Below are 20184 nucleotides of genomic sequence, written 5' to 3' on the forward strand. Positions count from 1 at the left end.
AAAGGGCTTGGCTGGATAACCAAATGGCACGAGTGGATAACAAATTCTCATAATGATAAACATCATTATCAAGCTTGGTTAATGATAAATACCATTGTAATAACAGACGGGAAATAATAACAAAAGATATTAACGTTAAAAATTGGTATGTAATTCAACGATACAGCTTAACCCGTCCCTACTCTTACACATAACCCTCTCCTGGTGGTGCCTAAAACGAACCACTCCCCTGGTAGCGCCTAACCCTAATTACCCCCCCGGTGGTGCCTAACCCTAATTACGTCCCCGGTGGTGCCTAACCCTAACACCCCCCCTGGTGGTGCCTAACCTTAACCACCCCCCTGGTGGTGCCTAACTCTAACCACCACCCCTGGTGTTGCGTAAAACTAACCGCCGCCTGGGTGGTGCCTAAGCCTAACCACTCCCCCTGGTGTTTGCCTAACCCTAACCACTCCCTCTGCAGAAACACCCTTTTACATATCAAAATAATAATATATTTGGTAACGTAAAATCTGTACATATAAACAAAATAATATGACAAAAACTATAAAGTTGCATGCTTCTAAAATGATAACTACTTCAAAAACTATAATGTTTTAATGTTGTTAATATTTTTCGTGGTGCCCTTTTTCTGCTTTTTTCGCCGTATTAACGATAATTGCATTAATTGCACCCTTTTCGTCTACCCTCGTCTTGTGCCCTTTTTTCGGGTAGCAGGAAAAAAGGGTGCTGGCTGAGGGTGGACGAAAAGGGCGCTGCCATAAACTTTAATGCAATTATCGTTAATACGGCGAAAAAAGCAGAAAAAAGGGGCGCTGTGATAAATATCGTTAACAACATTAGAACATTATAGTTTTTGAGTATGTTATCATTTTAGAAGCTTGCAACGTTATAGTTTTTGTCATATTATTTTGTTTATATGTACAGATTTTACGTTATCAAAGATATTATTGTTACTATGTGTAAAAGAGTGTTTCTGCAGAGGGAGTGGTTAGGTTTAGGCACCACCAGGGGGAGTGGTTAAGGTTAGGCATCGGAAGGTAGGAGGGTTCTGTGTGAGTTTAGGGTTAGGTGTAGTTGTAGTATAAGAATGGTGATATTTACTAATGTTTTACTATGCTTATTAGGACTGTAACTATATTTTCCTTTTTATTATTATAGACAATATTTTGTGACTTTATCACCATTATTTTAACATATTTATTATTCTATGTTAGATAAAGCTGAAGAAACGTTAATATTATTGTTATAGACAATATCTTAAAATTTCAGCTATACCATGCGCCTTTTTTCCCAGGCACCCTTATTTTTGATGTATGCATTAAAAGGTATCTGTAACGATTGTGGAACTTTCTCCGTGATCAGCGCACAACGCGTGCGCTGATAACGGCGGAAATCCTCCACAAGCGTATATTTGCAGGCACCCAGCAAAAGGTGCTACGCACCCGTAGAGGGAAATTCCTGTCGGCAGATGGCGCTGGGGAGTGCAGAGGAACCAATCCTCTGTACCTCCACAAATGCCAGACAGGAATTGTACGAAGCGCAGAACGCAATCGCAAGAGAGGCGATTGCGAATGAGAACAAGCAAAGGGACAGGTTGTATGTGTGTGTGCGCCAATCTAGTCGCCACCCCGCGACAGTGCACACACAACAGCAAATACGAAACAGAAACGCAACCGCAAGAAAGGCGATTGCCAAAAGTGACACAAGGCAGATCAGAACAGAATACGAGGATAGCGAAGGCACAGCAAATCATACAATGAGGAGATGCGGAAAATAACAAACGTTAGCTAACCGCGAACACCGCACTCATTCGCAACAGTGCACGCGGTTATGCGCGGTCTCCACGTGATAAGCACAATAGAGACAAGCACGCCTAACTAACCATCGACAGACAAACATGAAACAGAGGACGCGAGCGCTTGCTTAACGGTTACCTCACCGAGCCTCCAGCAAGCGTTCGTAGCAGACAAGACAGACACACGAAAACAGGGACAAGCGAGAGATAGAATCCACAGCACTAGCGAAAGTGGCTAGCGCGATCCAGGTACAGAGTAGCAGAACAGAAGGATCCACAGCACTAGCGGAAAGTGGCTAGCGCGATCCAAGGAGACAGAACAGAAGGATCCACAGCGCTAGCGCAAGATGCCAGCGCGTTCCAAGTGAGACAGATCAGAAGAGATAGCTGGTAGCAACCGCTGCACCAGCTATACTCCAAGAACAGAGATCAGAACGATTTCCTGTCGACCACCGTTGGGACAGGACCATTGCAACAGACAAACAAAACAGATAAACAATCCTAACTGCACTAGGGGAACCTGCCTAGTGCAGTTTTCCAGGAATTACTCTAAGCTGATCTTCAAACAAAGAGCATGGCTGACACTCTCCAGAGTGTTTCACAGGAAGACTCCTTATGACCAGCCAAGCATTGTGGGAAACACATAGTACTTATAGTACACGCCTCCAATAAATGTGGCCAGGCAATTTGCATGACAACGTATGCAAATTCCTCAGCAAGCACAAGCTGCAAAACTGACAGAAGCTCTTCTTTCCAGAGTCCTGCAGCATGCAAACCTAAACAATGGTCAAAAAGCTGCCTGCCTGCACAGGCAGCTGAGCAGATCATTACAGTATCATCCTTAAGGTCCGTACACACGCCGGACTTTAGGCAACGACGGGTCCGTCGTTGCCTCCCGCTGGGTGGGCGTGCCAGCGACAGTCCGGCGTGTGTACGCTCTGTCGTCAGACTGATACGGCTGTTTCTGAGCGATCCGCCCGGCGGATCGCTCAGAAACAGCCATATCAGTCTGACGACAGAGCGTACACACGCCGGACTGTCGCTGGCACGCCCACCCAGCGGGAGGCAACGACGGACCCGTCGTTGCCTAAAGTCCGGCGTGTGTACGGACCTTTAATCAAACCTTTCTGCTTTAACCCTTGGCTAATGTAGTACAATACTCTACTTCTATAAGAGATTATTTACATCTCATGCTGTGAAGCTATTGTTGTATGCTTTTAGGTTTATGTTTATCTGATTGGAGGTTTAAAGTGAACATAGAGAACATAGCGACATTTTCCTGCATTGCATTATTTAAAAAAATTGTTATATAACCACCAATATGTTGGTTTAGTAATAGTAAAACAACACAGGTCTATGCTAATGTTCATACAAATTATAGAAGTAATACTTACCACAAGCTTTGGAGATCCTCCCAGTTTTTCATTATCGATTATACGTTTTAGGAGCTTTTTAAATACTGGATTTTCATATTCAAACCTTTTCCCAAAAATAATAGAGCTGATGACATTACACACTGCATTGCTCATTATGATTTCAGTGTCAAATGGTTTTCCTGAAACATGTTCAATGAAACAAGGAAACCCAGAATTATTATCATTCTTTATGTAAGCAGTCTAATGTCCCTACTGTTGTCTAGGGCCAATTTAATTTGAAGATAATTAATCTATCAACCAAAGTAAATCCACATAAACAGGAAGAGAATGTAAGACACCATGTAATTTATTTTGTCTTTAGTCTTAAGCTTAAAACTCTAGCTGGAAAAGGACGCAGGGTATTGCCACTAGTAAAATATCGCTAAAATTAATGATATTCTACTACTGGATTTTGATAGGAAAATATCGGTGATGGTAACATTTACCAATATTTTACCATGACTATAATAATAATAATAATCCGAACAGTTGTATAGTGCTTTTCTCTTGTCGGACTCAAATCACTCGAGCTGCAGCCACTGGGACACGCTCAAGCGGCCACCCTGCAGTGTTAGGGAGTCTTGCCTTGAACTCCTTATCGAATAGGTACTGACCCTAACGAGGATTTGAACCCTGGTCTCCCATGTCAAATGTGGTGCCCTCAACCAGTACACTATCCAGCCACTGGCTAAAGCTAACCCTACTCTCACACAGAACCCTTACCTCGTGGTGCCTAACCTTAAGACCTTCCCTGGTGGTTCCTAACCCTAAACCCCCCCCCAGTAGTGCCTAACCCTAAAACCCCCCTGGTGGTTCCTAACCCTAAGAGTCCCGTGGTTGTGCCTAACCCTAAGACCCCCCCTGGTGGTTCCTAACCCCCCCTGCCGGTTTCTAAACCTAACCCCTGTGGTGGCGCCTAGAGATGTTGCGAACGGTTCGCCGGCGAACGGTTCCAGGCGAACTTAGGGGGTTCGCGTTCGCCTGCACCAGGCAAACTTTTGCGGAAGTTTGATTCGCCCCATAATGCACTATGAGGGTCAACTTTGACCCTCTGCATCACAGTCAGCAGGCACATTGTAGCCATTCAGGCTACACTAAGCCCTGGAGCCCCACCCCCCCTTATATAAGGCAGGGTCCGGCGGCCATTACACTCACTCGTGTGCCTGCTAGAGAGAGGAAAGGGACAGCTGCTGCATACTTTTTCTCCTAGGGACAGATTAGTTAGGTTCTAGGCTGCTTTGCTTGCTCCTGACTGATTATTATTGCTTTTAAAGCACCCATCAACAGCAACAGCTCTTTTCAGAGCTCATCCTGCATCTAACTACCTGTTGTGTTGAGTGAACCCACCTCACTGCATACACCTAGCATCCCCCCGAGATGGACAAAATGGACAAACCAGGTAGAGGAAGAGGTAGAGGCAGACCCAGAGAAAGGCCACCAGACACCGGCAGGTCTGTGGCTGTGCGAGGTGGTGTTGCTGTGATTTCGTGCGGACCTGGCCCAAAATACAGTGCTCAGAAGAAGGCACGTGCCATCACTTCCCAAAATCGTTAGGAGGTGCTTGAGTATTTAACACAGAACACCTCTGTGATGTATGGTATTTATTATTCTTGTTAAATGTATTTTTTTCCTGATGTGATCTGTATATTGTCTTGTTGGTTTTAGCTTGCTGAAGTTTCTATTGTTCTGTCTGCTAGCAGACTTGTCCTTATCTTCTCTGTTTACCAAAGAGACAATGATCTGACTGCTTTCTTCTGGACCACACAGCTCCTGGAGGAGGGAATTGACTGTATCTACTGAATGGTCTGGGAGCAAGGCGTCTCCAGGTAGATAGGATCCTGGATCTGCCATATAAGGTCAGGGACTTGGGGCTTTTTGGTGTGAGTCAGTGAAGGGGACAGCAAGCTATGGCGTTTCTCCAATTCCCTGGATCCAATAGTCACAGCAGTGAATAAATCCAACTGCCTGTATATGGAATAATGGATTAATTGCCTGGACTTTACCTTTGGACTTCTTGGACTGTTTTTGGAGTTCTCTATCTGTGAACACTACAGATGATGGTAGCTCTGCTTATACTGCTGTTATTTAAGTGTTGTGTTGCTGGAATAGTAGTGTTGGTGGAATAATAAACACCTGGATCCTTTCCATAATAGCCTTTGCCAGTGTCCTATGTTATATATCATCACATCTGGTGGCAAGCGGTGGGATCCAGGACGCTGGTACTGCTAGAATATGGAGGATACACTACTTGAACTACGCTTGGGAACACTTCGTAAACTATGCAGGAATCGTGGACTGAACCCTGATGGATTGAAGAAAGCAGCCATGGTTCAGCTGTTACTGGAATCGGCTCAGAACATCAATGAAAACCAGGATATTGTGAGTTTTTTGGCAGAGACAGTTGATGGAATTGATCGTTTAGCACAAAGTCCAGAAATCCAGCTGGAGGCACAGCCAAGAGACCCTGACACCTCTGATAGGTATGAAAACCTCTTGCGACTAGTCAGTGACTTGGCAATGTGTCAACAAGGAGCATCGGCTCAAAGACTAATATCGGAACAGCATTTGGATATTATTAACCACTTGAGGACCTAGGGCTTTCTACCCCTTAAGGACCGGCCACTTTTTTTCCATTCAGACCACTGCAGCTTTCACGGTTTATTGCTCGCTCATACAACCTACCACCTAAATGAATTTTGGCTCCTTTTCTTGTCACTAATAAAGCTTTCTTTTGGTGCTATTTAATTGCTCCTGCGATTTTTACTTTTTATTATATTCAGCAAAAAAGACATGAATTTTGGCAAAAAAATGATTTTTTTAACTTTCTGTGCTGACAGTTTTCAAATAAAGTAAAATTTCTGTATACATGCAGCGCGAAAAATGTGGACAAACATGTTTTTGATTAAAAAAAACCCATTCAGCGTATATTTATTGGTTTGGGTAAAAGTTATAGCGTTTACAAACTATGGTGCAAAAAGTGAATTTTCCCATTTTCAAGCATCTCTGACTTTTCTGACCCCCTGTCATGTTTCATGAGGGGCTAGAATTCCAGGATAGTATAAATACCCCCCAAATTACCCCATTTTGGAAAGAAGACATCCCAAAGTATTCACTGAGAGGCATAGTGAGTTCATAGAAGATATTAATTTTTGTCACAAGTAAGCGGAAAATGACACTTTGTGACACGAAAAAAAAAAAAAAAAAGTTTCCATTTCTTCTAACTTGCACCAAAAAAAAATGAAATCTGCCATGGACTCACCATGCCCCTCTCTGAATACCTTGAAGGGTCTACTTTCCAAAATGGGGTCATTTGTGGGGTGTGTTTACTGTCCTGACATTTTGGGGGGTGCTAAATTGTAAGCACCCCTGTAAAGCCTAAAGGTGCTCATTGGACTTTGGACCCCTTAGCGCAGTTAGGCTGCAAAAAAGTGCCACATATGTGGTATTGCCGTACTCAGGAGAAGTAGTATAATGTGTTTTGGGGTGTATTTTTACACATACCCATGCTGGGTGGGAGAAATATCTCTGTAAATGACAATTTGTTAATTTTTTTTACACACAATTGTCCATTTACAGAGTTATTTCTCCCACCCAGCATGGGTATGTGTAAAAATACACCCCAAAACACATTGTACTACTTCTCCTGAGTACGGCGATACCACATGTGTGGCACTTTTTTGCACCCTAACTGCGCTAAAGGGCCCAAAGTCCAATGAGTACCTTTAGGATTTCACAGGTCATTTTGCGGAATTTGATTTCCAGACTACTCCTCACGGTTTAGGGCCCCTAAAATGCCAGGGCAGTATAGGAACCCCACAAATGACCCCATTTTAGAAAGAAGACACCCCAAGGTATTCCGTTAGGAGTATGGTGAGTTCATAGAAGATTTTATTTTTTGTCAAAAGTTAGCGGAAAATTGATTTGTATTGTTTTTTTCACAAAGTGTCATTTTCCGCTAACTTGTGACAAAAAATAAAATCTTCTATGAACTCACCATACTCCTAACGGAATACCTTGGGGGGTCTTCTTTCTAAAATGGGGTCATTTGTGGGGTTCCTATACTGCCCTGGCATTTTAGGGGCCCTAAACCGTGAGGAGTAGTCTGGAAATCAAATTCCGCAAAATGACCTGTGAAAGCCTAAAGGTGCTCATTGGACTTTGGGCCCTTTAGCGCAGTTAGGGTGCAAAAAAGTGCCACACATGTGGTATCGCCGTACTCGGGAGAAGTAGTACAATGTGTTTTGGGGTGTATTTTTACACATACCCATGCTGGGTGGGAGAAATATCTCTGTAAATGGACAATTGTGTGTAAAAAAATCAAAAGATTGTCATTTGCAGAGGTATTTCTCCCACCCAGCATGGGTATGTGTAAAAATACACCCCAAAACACATTGTACTACTTCTCCCGAGTACGGCAATACCACGTGTGGCACTTTTTTGCACCCTAACTGCGCTAAAGGGCCCAAAGTCCAATGAGCACCTTTAGGCTTTCACAGGTCATTTTGCGGAATTTGATTTCCAGACTACTCCTCACGGTTTAGGGCCCCTAAAATGCCAGGGCAGTATAGGAACCCCACAAATGACCCCATTTTAGAAAGAAGACCCCCCAAGGTATTCCGTTAGGAGTATGGTGAGTTCATAGAAGATTTTATTTTTTGTCACAAGTTAGCGGAAAATGACACTTTGTGAAAAAAACAATACAAATCAATTTTCCGCTAACTTTTGACAAAAAATAAAATCTTCTATGAACTCACCATACTCCTAACGGAATACCTTGGGGTGTCTTCTTTCTAAAATGGGGTCATTTGTGGGGTTCCTATACTGCCCTGGCATTTTAGGGGCCCTAAACCGTGAGGAGGAGTCTGGAAATCAAATTCCGCAAAATGACCTGTGAAATCCTAAAGGTACTCATTGGACTTTGGGCCCTTTAGCGCAGTTAGGGTGCAAAAAAGTGCCACACATGTGGTATCGCCGTACTCGGGAGAAGTAGTACAATGTGTTTTGGGGTGTATTTTTACACATACCCATGCTGGGTGGGAGAAATAACTCTGTAAATGGACAATTGTGTGTAAAAAAATCAAAAGATTGTCATTTACAGAGGTATTTCTCCCACCCAGCATGGGTATGTGTAAAAATACACCCCAAAACACATTGTACTACTTCTCCCGAGTACGGCGATACCACATGTGTGGCACCTTTTTGCACCCTAACTGCGCTAAGGGGTCCAGAGTCCAATGAGTACCTTTAGGCTTTACAGGGGTGCTCAAAATTTAGCACCCCGCCCACTTGCCAGGACAGTTAACAAACCCCACAAATGACTCCATTTTGGAAAGAATACACAACAAGGTATTCCATGAGGGGAATGGTGAGGTCATTGAAAATTTTATTTTTTGTCACAAGTTAACGGAAAATGACACTTTGTTAAAAAAAAATAAAAAAAAAAATTCTGCTAACTTGTGACAAAAACTAAAATCTTTTATGAACTCACCGTGCACCTCACATAATACTTTAGGGTGTCCTCTTTCCAAAATGGGGTCATTTGTGGAGTCTGTCCTGGCATTTTAGGGTCTCTGCAATCATTACATGTATGGCCAGTATTAGGAGTTTCTGCTATACTCCTTATATTGGGTATACAAGTAATGCACTCTGGGCTGAAAGGAAAAATGAACGGCAAACATACCTTGCTCCACATCAATGGCAGATCTTCCTCCACATCAATGGCAGTGATAACCTCAGGAGAGAGACACCCCGTGCCACCCTGCACTCAGGGTGAGCCACCAACTTATGTGACTGGGCCTCAGAACTTTAGTATACAGCATTATGCCTGTAGGATACAGCAATATGCCTGCCAATAGAGATGACTCTGTGTGGCATTAAAGCATCATCATAGGCCCAAATCACATATAAACCGGGGGTGTCCACACTCAAGGGAAATTCAAACATGCCGTCTTATATCGCCAACCCAGGACAGATCAGCAATATCAAGCATGGAAACCGATCCTTCTTCCCATTTTTATGCTTACCCGTTTGGTCTTCAAGCTTACCTCTCCTCTCCCTGCGACAATGTGCGAAAGACCACTGAGTGTGTGCCTACTCCTGTGTCTGGAGTTCCCTAGGTTCTAATAGTGTACCTGCTCGTGGTACCTCTCAAAACACGGCCCTACGCATAGACCAGGCTGGTCAGGACAGCGGGGACAATAATAAACGGTGTCACTCCTTGTTCCAGCCCTGCTGCAGACACGGCAACGTTTTCTTCGGATGCGTTGACCTGGGGCACACGGAAGCTGATAGGCGTAATGCCTTCCATGCAGTCGGCTAGTTGCATCTGGGGGGGGGGGGGCCTGGCACCTCCTGGATACAGGATGTCCATAATGATCTCTTCCTGAAATTGGAGGAAAGATCCAGTTCTCCCAGCCTTACTGTAGAGAACAAAGCTGTTGTAAACTGCCAATTGAATCAGATAAAAAGACACTTTCTTATACCAGCGTCTTGTTTTCCGGGTAACTAAATAGGGCGCTAACCTCTGGTCATTGAAGTCCACCCCTCCCATGTTGACATTATATTCGTGGACGACAAGGGGCTTTTCAATGACCGCAGTTGCCCGTTGAATTTGGACTGTCGTGTCTGTGTGAATGGTGGACAGAAAGTAAACGTCCCTCTTGTCCCTCCATTTCACCGCGAGCAGGTCTTCAGTACGCAAGGCGACCCTCTGCCCCCGTAAAAGTCTGGTGGTAACGAGCCGTTGGGGGAAGCCCTGGCGACTAGGCCGCGCAGTGCCACAGCATCGGATTCCTTCTAACTTTAAGTGCTGAAAGAGGGCCACACTTGTGTAATAATTGTCCACAAAAAGATGGTACCCCTTCTGGAACAAGGGTGACACCAAGTCCCACACAACCTTTCCACTGCTCCCCAGGTAGTCAGGGCATCCGACCGGCTCCAATTTTGAGTCTTTTCCCTCATAGACCCTAAAACGACATGTATAGCCTGTGGCCCTTTCACAGAGCTTATACAGTTTCACCCCATACCGGGCGCGCTTGCTTGGGATGTACTGTTTGATGCCAAGGCGCCCGGTAAAGCGTAAGAGGGACTCGTCTACGCAGATGTTCTGTTCAGGGATATAAGCATCTGCAAATGTTGATGACAGGTGGTCTATGAGGGGCCGAATTTTGTGGAGCCGGTCATAAGCAGGGTGGCCCTTTTCATGACAGGTTTTGTCGTCGTTGAAGTGCAGGAAGCGCAGGATGGACTCAAATCGTGTCCTGGACATGGCAGCAGGGTACAAGGGAACATGATTTACTGGGTTCGTAGACCAATACGACCGCAGTACATTCTGTTTCATTAGTCCCAAGTGAAGGATAAGGGCCAAAAAGATTTTAATGTCGGAAACTTGGACTGGTTTCCACCCGAAAGGCTGGGCATACATGCTCTCCGGGTGCTCGGTGATGAATTGTGTGGCTTTACGGTTGGTCTCAACCACAATTAAGTCCAAGAGAACCTGGGTGATGAACAGCTGCAAAAAGTCTAGGGCCGTTCCTAGATGAGCTGTCGCCACCTGGACTCCAGACTGGGCGGTGAAAGGGGGCACTACGGGTGCGGCGGAATCAGGGGATTGCCAATCTGGTTGTGCCAGCACCTCTGGGAGTCTATGGGTACTACGGGCCCGTCTTCTTGTTGGTGGCTGCGACGGGGGTACTACTGCACTTGCCACCGTACCAGTTTCAACTTCCATGCTGACGCTCACCACTTCGTCAGGGTCTACGGAAGCACTGGCACTAAGTCCAGGAGATGCTGCGCTGCTGGTGCCTGCCTCACCAAGAAAACTATCAACAGCGCTAGCACCACCCTGCTGCCCTTGAGGCGGATCCTGCGCCACCTGCGGTCTAACGACTTGGGGTCTGGTACGCCTGGCTCTAGCCGGGACCATAGCCTCGTCATCAGTATCGGTCAGGGAACCACTGCTTTCTACAGGTTCAAAATCGGACCCGGAAGATTCGACGGATGATTCTTCCCAAAAGAACTCATCCGACTGGTCCATGTACCTGTATACCTCGTCATCGGAAAGCCCCCTTCTTGCCATTTTGGATTGCTAAATTTATGGGGTTTTCCTCCGAGACTACCCAGAAAAAAAGAGCACCTACCTAGCAAAAAGGGAGTATTTGAGAGGTATTGGGGTTGGTGGGAAGTGGGGTCTCAGAGGCAATCAAACAATCACGGGACAATCAAATCCAATTACAGCACAATCGACTCCAATCACAGCACAAGCAGATCTGATGCACTCGGAAGGTGATGGGGGGAGGGTGGGATTGGGTGTGGCGGGAAGTGGGGTCTCAGGCAATCAAACAATCACGGGGCAATCGAAGCCGATCACGGGACAATCAAATACAATTACAGCACAATCGACTCCAATCACAGCCCAATCAAATCTGATGCACTCGGAAGGTGATGGGGGAGGGTGGGATTGGGTGTGGCGGGAAGTGGGGTCTCAGGCAATCAAACAATCACGGGGCAATCGAAGTCGATCACGGGACAATCAAATACAATTACAGCACAATCGACTCCAATCACAGCACAAGCAAATCTGATGCACTCGGAAGGTGGTGGTTGGAGGTGGTGGTGGGGGGGGGGGGGGGGGGGGGTTGGGTGTGGTGGGGGGGAGGGTGGGGTTGGGTGTGGCGGGAAGTGGGGTCTCAGGCAATCAAACAATCACGGGGCAATCGAAGCCGATCACGGGACAATCAAATACAATTACACCACAATTGAATACAAGCGCAGCACAATCGAATACAAGCGCAGCACAGTCAAATACAATGCACTTGGACGGTGATTAGGGGGGGGGGGGTCTGAGGGCGATTTGAGGGGATGGGGGGTTGATCAGGAGCCTGCACGGGGCAGACTGAGTCCTGATCTGATGAGAGGCAGACACAGGGGGTTACTGATCAAAGATCAGTTAGTGATTGCTGGGGAGGACAGATGTAAACAAACAGCAGGGGATGTAATCAGAAGGGGGGTACGAGGGCAATCGAGGGCCTGGGCAGGTGATCGGTTACCCCCGCGGGGCAGTTAGGGTCTGCTCTGATGGGTGGGGGTGCTGAGGGCTGATGGACAGGTGATAGACAGGTGATCAGAGGGGGATCAGAGGGGGATCAGAGGGTAATGTAGCTGTATACAAATGTATACAGTATACAGGGGGGTAGTCTGGGATGGGGTGTGGGGGTGATCTAAAGGTAGGGAGGGGGGATCAGGGGTGACTAGGAGGCAGTTAGGGACCTAAACTAAGGGGCAGCGTCGCTAGTTAGTGGCAGGTGGGGGGGGGTGGGGGTTTTGCAGGGGTGCAAGGGTGCTGGGCAGGGGTCTGCTGGGGTGATCAGGGGGGGTATGAGGCCTGGGGTGGGTGATCAGGGAGGCTGTGGGCAAAATCAAGCTGCGTGCAGTGAGACTTACAAGTGCTTCCTCCTCGCTGGTGGTCTCTGGAACAATGAGACCACGAGGCGAGGAGGAAGCACGTATAAGGCACTTTGTTTACCTAACAAAGTGCCTTATACTCAGGGATTGGCTGATCCTGCGGATTCCTCCGCTCGCCGGCTCTGCTAAGTGGCCGGCGAGCGGAGACAAAATGCCCGTGCTTCGATCCCGGGCGGAGGATCGCGTCACGGATGACGCGATCGCTCCGCCCATGCCCTTAAATGGACTGCCGCCTCTGTGGGTGAGGCCGTCCTGCAGGGCTCCACTTCCCCGCCGCCCCTGTGTAGTGGGCGGTCGGGAAGTGGTTAAGCTGTATACACTATTTCCCGTGTTCGATGAAAGGAAGGAGGAGATTGATGCATATTTACAAACCTTTGAACTAATATGTGAAATCCATGTTGTGCCAGTCCTGGAATGGCATCGCATCCTCTTGGGAAAACTTACTGGCTGGGCCAGTGAAACCTTTAGATCACTGCCTCTTTCTGAAAGGATTAATTATCCTGAAGTGAAACGAGCCCTTCTTACTCGTTATGCTAAGACTCCAGAGACGTATCGTCAGTCCTTTCGCCATTTAACAAAATTACCACAGGATTCCCACACAGAATTTGGAATGAAACTAGACCATGTTTTTAATCAATGGATTCAAGGTAGTGGAGTGCAATCTATGGAGAACTTAAAGGAACTGTTTCTTAAGGAGCAATTTCTAAATACCTGTGCCCCCGACATAAAACGTTGGCTTTTGGACCATAATCCTAAGTCTATGAAGGAGGCTACACATTTGGCTGACCAGTTTGTAGAGATTCAAGCACAGATTCCGATAGTCGTTCCTTCCTTACCCAGATCAAGACCTACGGAACCCTCAAGAACTGCGGTAAGTGGGGCTCAATATCATCCTGTTTCCACCTCAAGATCTCCCAGTCAAAAGTTGTGTTTTGGCTGTGGATCGCATGCGCACCTTGTGGCAGCATGTCCTCAAACCACCACAGACAAAAGAGCTGCCCGATATCCTCAGCCTGCTAGTAGCAGAAATGTCATGATCGGTTCCTCAGATGTTTCCCCAAACTTGAGTACCACAGGAGAGAGAGAGGATGCCATGGGGATTAATTGCATTAGTTTGTCAAGTGGTGTATTGACTGGTGCCATGTCTGAAATGAAAAGATCTGGTAAAGTTCACAGGGCAGGATCCAAGGTCTATGTTGGAAACTTAGGAAACTGGGGCAACGAGTGGGAGTTGGGACAGGCGTTTGGCCGTTACGGACCTGTACATCATGTTTAGGTTGCAAGAAGCCCACCTGGATTTGGTTTTGTAGACTTTGAGAGTCCAGCAGATGCAGAAAGGGCCGTAGCTGGGCTGAATGGACAGATCTTGTGTGGGCATCGCGTAAAAGTTAAGCTGGCACGAACAAGGACCAGAAAAATGAACTATGAACTCCCACCAAGACTAAGAAGGAGTAATTATGCACATTTAACATGTACCTGTTCCCCAGCTTCACCCAATTAAGGGTTCACCTGGGGGTCCATGGAAGTATGGGGGGAGGAATGCGATGTATGGTATTTATTATTCTTGTTAAATGTATTTTTTTCCTGATGTGATCTGTATATTGTCTTGTTGGTTTTAGCTTGCTGAAGTTTCTATAGTTCTGTCTGCTAGCAGACTTGTCCTTATCTTCTCTGTTTACCAAATAGACAATGATCTGACTGCTTTCTGCTGGACCACACAGCTCCTGGAGGAGGGAATTGACTGTATCTACTGAATGGTCTGGGAGCAAGGCGTCTCCAGGTAGATAGGATCCTGGATCTGCCATATAAGGTCAGGGACTTGGGGCTTTTTGGTGTGAGTCAGTGAAGGGGACAGCAAGCTATGGCGTTTCTCCAATTCCCTGGATCCAATAGTCACAGCAGTGAATAAATCCAACTGCCTGTATATGGAATAATGGATTAATTGCCTGGACTTTACCTTTGGACTTCTTGGACTGTTTTTGGAGTTCTCTATCTGTGAACACTACAGATGATGGTAGCTCTGCTTATGCTGCTGTTATTTAAGTGTTGTGTTGCTGGAATAGTAGTGTTGGTGGAATAATAAACACCTGGATCCTTTCCATAATAGCCTTTGCCAGTGTCCTATGTTATATATCATCACAACCTCATCTCCCGCAGCCACCAGCGCTACAACAAGCACCACATCCACTGCATTTGACACTTCGCAGGAGTTATTTGGTGGTGGTGAAATCACTGATTCCCAGCCACTACTGCAACAACAACAAGAAGACGCAGGTACACCACCCCATACGTCTGAGTTAGGTGGCGATAGTATGGGCGTAACGTGTGTGGATGGGGATGATGGACCACCTGAAGTTGGTGCAGTTGAGGAGGTGTCTGAGGAAAGCGCAGCTGGCCAGGAGGATTATGATGACGATTATACGGATACCACATATGTTCCCGGTAGAGGAGATGACCAGGGGGACAGTTCAGAGGAGGAGTCAGAGAGGAGTAGGAGGAGACGACTCCATGATAGAAGCAGAGGGAGCTCGTCCGCAAAAACAGCTGGGGGCAGTGTCCGGCACCATGTATCGCCAGCTATGGCCAGCCAGCCAACATGCCCTTCAACGTCAGCTGCTGATGCCACCGTAGCGCCATCACCCCAGGGGGGCTCAGCGGTTTGGAAATGTTTTCACGTGTGTGTCTCAGATCGGGGCAAAGCCATCTGTTGTCTCTGCCAGCAAAAATTGAGCCGTGGAAAGGCCAACTCTCACGTAGGGACAAGTGCCTTAAGAAGGCACCTGGAGAGAAGGCACAAACAGCTATGGCAAGAACACCTGAGGAAAAGCAGCACCCCTCAAAAGACAAGCCACCCTCCTTCTCCTCTTCCTCCTTCAGATGCATCGTCTTCATCCACTTTCTCCCTTGCACCTTCACAGCCACCCTCCTCCACACCTCCTCTTCCCTTCAGCGGTTCCTTCTCCTCTGCCCACAGCAGTACCCAGCTGTCCATGAAGGAAGTATTTGAGCGTAAGAAGCAAATGTCTGCCAGTCACCCTCTTGCCCGGCGTCTGACAGCTGGCGTGGCGGAACTATTAGCTCGCCAGCTATTACCATACAAGCTGGTGGAGTCGGAGGCTTTCCGTAAGTTTGTGGCCATTGGTACACCGCAGTGGAAGATACCAGGCCACAATTATTTTTCACAAAAGGCCATACCCAAACTGTACCGTGCAGTTGAGAGGCAAGTGGTGTCATCTCTGGCACACAGCGTTGGGTCAAGGGTCCACCTGACCACAGATGCCTGGTCTGCCAAGCACGGCCAGGGCCACTACATTACATACACAGCCCATTGGGTCAACCTGGTGACCGATGGCAGAAAGCAGGGAGTACGTGGCTGCGCAGCGGACCGACTTGTCACACCTCCACGGCTTGCAGGCAGGCCTCCAGCCACCTCCTCTCCACCTGCTACCACCGCTTCGCTGTCGTCATCCTCCTCCTCCTCCTTGGCTGGTGCCGCGATCTCCTCTGCAGCTACAGGGCCCCAGCACCCCAGGGCCTATGCTGCATGCCAGGTACGACGGTGTCACGCAGTGTTAGACATGTCTTGCCTGAAAGCGGAGAGTCAAACTGGAGCAGCTCTCCTGGCTGCTCTTAACAAACAGATGGAGCAATGGCTGACCCCGCACAAGCTTGAGATCGGCAACGTGGTGTGTGACAACAGCAGCAATCTCATTGCTGCGTTGAATTTGTGAAAGCTGACACACATACCCTGCATGGCACATGTGCTGAATCTGGTCATGCAAAGATTTGTGTCCAAGTACCCAGGCTTAGAGGACGTCCTGAAGCAGGCCAGGAAGTTGTGTGGGCATTTCAGGCACTCTTACAAGGCCATGGCACGCTTTGCGGACATTCAGCATAGAAACAACTTGCCGGTGAGACGCCTGATTTGCAATAGCCCGACTCGCTGGAATTCCACCCTGCTGATGTTCTCTCGCCTGCTAGTCCAGGCGAAAGCCGTCACCCAGTACCTGTATCATTACAGTACAAGGACACAATCTGGGAGGATGGGGATGTTGTGGCCCAACAACTGGACACTGATGCGAAATGCATGCAGGGTCATGGAGCCCTTTGAGGAGGTGACCAAACTGGTGAGTTGCGATGAGGGCACCATCAGCGACCTGATCCCCTATGCCTACTTCCTGGAGCGTGCCGTGCCATCAGCGACTTGATCCCCTATGCCTACTTCCTGGAGCGTGCCGTGCGTAGAGTGGTGGATACAGCTGTGGAGGAGCGTGAACGAGAAGAGTTACGGCAACAGGAGTCGTAGGAGCCATTTACACCTGAACCCGATGTTCCCACAACACCTGTGGCAGCACAGAGGGGGGAGGAGGAGGAGGAAGAAGAGGAGTCGTGTGGGGAAGGAGAGGAGTCAGACTCTGATGATGGTGATGATGAGGAAGGTGTTTCTGTGGAGGAGGAAGAGGCGGCGGAAGAAGAACAACCGCGGCAGCCGTCACAGGGGGCTTCTGCTGCTCCACGTTCCCGTGGTATTGTTCGTGGCTGGGGGGAGGAAGAGGAGTTGCGTCCCGTCACTGAGGAAGAGCAAGAGGAGATGGAGAGTACGTCTGCATCCAGCTTTGTGCAGATGTCCTCTTTCATGTTGTCCAGCCTGTTGAGGGACCCCCGTATCAAAAAACATCGAATGACCTGTACTGGGTGGCCACGCTACTAGACCCTCGGTACAGGCACAAAGTGGCGGACCTGTTAACAACGCAACAGAAGGCGGAAATGATGCAGCACTTGCAGAACAAGCTGTCAATGATGCTTTACAATGCGTTTAAGGGTGATGTGGCTGCACAACGCAGTCAAGGTAGCACTGGCAGTAACCCTCCTCCTCCCAAGTCCACGCAGGCAAGGACAGGACGCTCCAGCGATCTCAGGGTGATGTCGGACATGCGGACGTTCTTTAGTACAACTCCTCGCCATAGTCCTTCCGGATCCACCCTCCACCAACACCTGGACCGGCAGGTAGCCGACTACCTGGCCTTGAGTGTGGATGTAGACACTGCGAAAAGCGACGATGAACCCTTGGACTACTGGTTGCGCAGGCTTGACCTGTGGCCAGAGCTGTCCCAATTTGCCATACAACTTCTCTCTTGCCCTGCCGCAAGCGTCCTGTCAGAAAGGACCTTCAGTGCAGCTGGAGGCATAGTTACTGAGAAGAGAAGTCGCCTAAGTCACAACAGTGTTCAGTACCTGACCTTTATCAAAATGAATGAGGAATGGATCCCGGAGGGCTACTGCACGACCGAAGACTAAGTCAGTCCCCACACACAGCATCTCTGCCTGCAGGCCGCTTGCCTTCTCCGCCACCACCAACAGGGTCCAGGACTCTAGGCGGATTCCTGAATTTTTAACGGCCGCTACACTATTTTTTCTGGTGCGTGTACATGGCTGCCTAATTTTTCTGGCTGCACTGCGGGCGGCTGCAACAAAAAAACAAAAGGCATGTACATGTGCCCATCCCCCTTCGTGATCATTACCTTGCCGCGGTGAAGGGGCTTGCGTATCACAATAAAGCAATGACCGCCGGCTATTTGAGTGTCTGGGGTGGGGGTGGCACACAAAAGATAATAAGGTCGCTGCTTCATTGTGGTCAGATCAAATTTGATCAGCTGGACAGTCACTGTTGTTCTATCATTGAGCTACCACAGCCCGGCGACCATATGGGCTTGAAAAACGCCACGGCCTACACTCTGGCCACGGTGCGCACCACTCCAGCACGGCCGTCACTACGCAAACAGCTATTTGCGGTGCGTTACACAGTGAGTTTGGTGTGTCAGTGTGAAGCAGAACTCTAATTACACTCCCTGATTGATGTATACCCATGCAAGATGTTTGAAAGCACGTTAAGCCTGCAATTTAGCATTCAATGTGATTTCTGCCCTTAAAACGCTGCTTTGTGTCAAATCCAGATTTTTCCCGGGACTTTGGGCATGTATCTCACTCCGCCATGCCCCCCTCCAGGTGTTAGACCCCTTGAAACATCTTTTCCATCACTTTTGTGGCCAGCATAATTTTTTCTATTATTCAACGTTCGCCTCCCCATTGAAGTCTACTGGGTTCGCGAACCGAAAATCGGAGGACATCTCTAGTGGCGCCTAACCCTAAATGCCCATCCTAATTACCCCCTTCTGCAAACATGCTGTTAGGAATAGTGAATATACCTCAGCGGCGGAAAGCAACGCGACCGCCGCTTCCGCATCTGACGTCATGGCGCCTGTCGCCGCATAATCACAGGCGTCTCTCATGCCCTCCGGCAGAACAGGTCTCTCTGCTGCACATCAGGTCAGGTCAGCTCGCTCGTGCACGGAGCGGCAGGGCCTTTATGGGCTTAGGATACGAGTCAGCTGATTGGCCGGTCAGCTGTCATCTGGCTGCTGTCTCTCTTTGCTGATTGGTGGAAGTATTCTGGGTGGGACATTTGGAATTGCCTGTCTGCGTTTAAGCTTGGAGATGTCAGTAGCCCATTGTCTGCTGTTGCAAATACTTTGCGGTGCTAGCGTTCAGACCTTAGTCAGAACCTTGTGTGCTTTGATCCGGCAGGACCCCGGGGATTTCACACTAGACTAGGATTAATATACTGTATATACATTGTATTGATTACTTGTTGATGACTCTTTGCCTGTTCTTGACTCTGACTCTGCCTTACGATTCTGTACCTCTGCCAATCTGATGCCGATTTCTGCCTGAATACTTACTCTGATTCTGCCTTACGATTCTGTACCTTTACCACTTTGCCAACCTCTGCCTGTCTGACCTCGCTCCCACCAGTGGGCCCTCCCCACTGGGGGTTACTCCTCACCTTCATCAGTGGGCCCTCGCCACTGGAGGTTACTACCTCTGTATTGCTATTATAATTACTGTTGTGAAAATGTGTGCACTGTGCACCAATCACTTGCATATACATCTATTAAAGTATACTGATGTCAGTAGTGCGCTGAGCTGATCACTGCTGATCATTACATAACAACAGACCAATATTATGGAGGCACTTTGTCGGCAGGTGCAGACCCTTACCACGGCAGTGAATCAATTGACCAACACTGTCAATTCACAACAGACACAATTAAACCTTTTGTCTGGTGCTGTACGTACTTTTCAGGCACCTGCACCGTCATTGCCTCCCGTTCATGTTTTGGAACCTAAAATGGCACTCCCAGAAAGATTCTCAGGAGTCAGGTCAGATTTTAGGAATTTCAGGAATAGATGTATGTCTTATTTTGAAATGAGGCCTATCGCTTCAGGCACTGAATTACAGAGAGTAACTTTAATTAAAAAATTGTTACACAGTGACTCGCAAACCTGGGCCTATAGTCTACATGTCGGACATGAGGCTTTGACGTCCGTGCAGGCATTCTTTGAGGCCATGGCAGTCATTTATGATGACCCAGACATTGCAGCTACAGCGGAGAGAAAGTTAAAAAATCTCCGTCAGGGGCATGGTACTGTGGAGGACTATGCTTCTGA

The 20184-nt window shown here is 47.8% G+C and overlaps 1 protein-coding gene across 1 annotated transcript in view; it reads right to left on the reverse strand.

Annotated features, from left to right (window-relative positions):
- The window catches only part of LOC137524536 (cytochrome P450 2K1-like), a 70615-nt gene that overhangs the window by 24295 nt on the left and 26136 nt on the right, over positions 1-20184 (reverse strand). Inside the window, exon 4 of the mRNA XM_068244523.1 lies at positions 3193-3353. Within this exon, the coding sequence (XP_068100624.1) occupies positions 3193-3353 (161 nt within the window). The remainder of the gene's footprint in view (positions 1-3192; positions 3354-20184) is intronic.

This window comes from Hyperolius riggenbachi, chromosome 7, assembly GCF_040937935.1.
Source record: "Hyperolius riggenbachi isolate aHypRig1 chromosome 7, aHypRig1.pri, whole genome shotgun sequence".
NCBI classification, from domain to species: Eukaryota; Metazoa; Chordata; class Amphibia; order Anura; family Hyperoliidae; genus Hyperolius; species Hyperolius riggenbachi.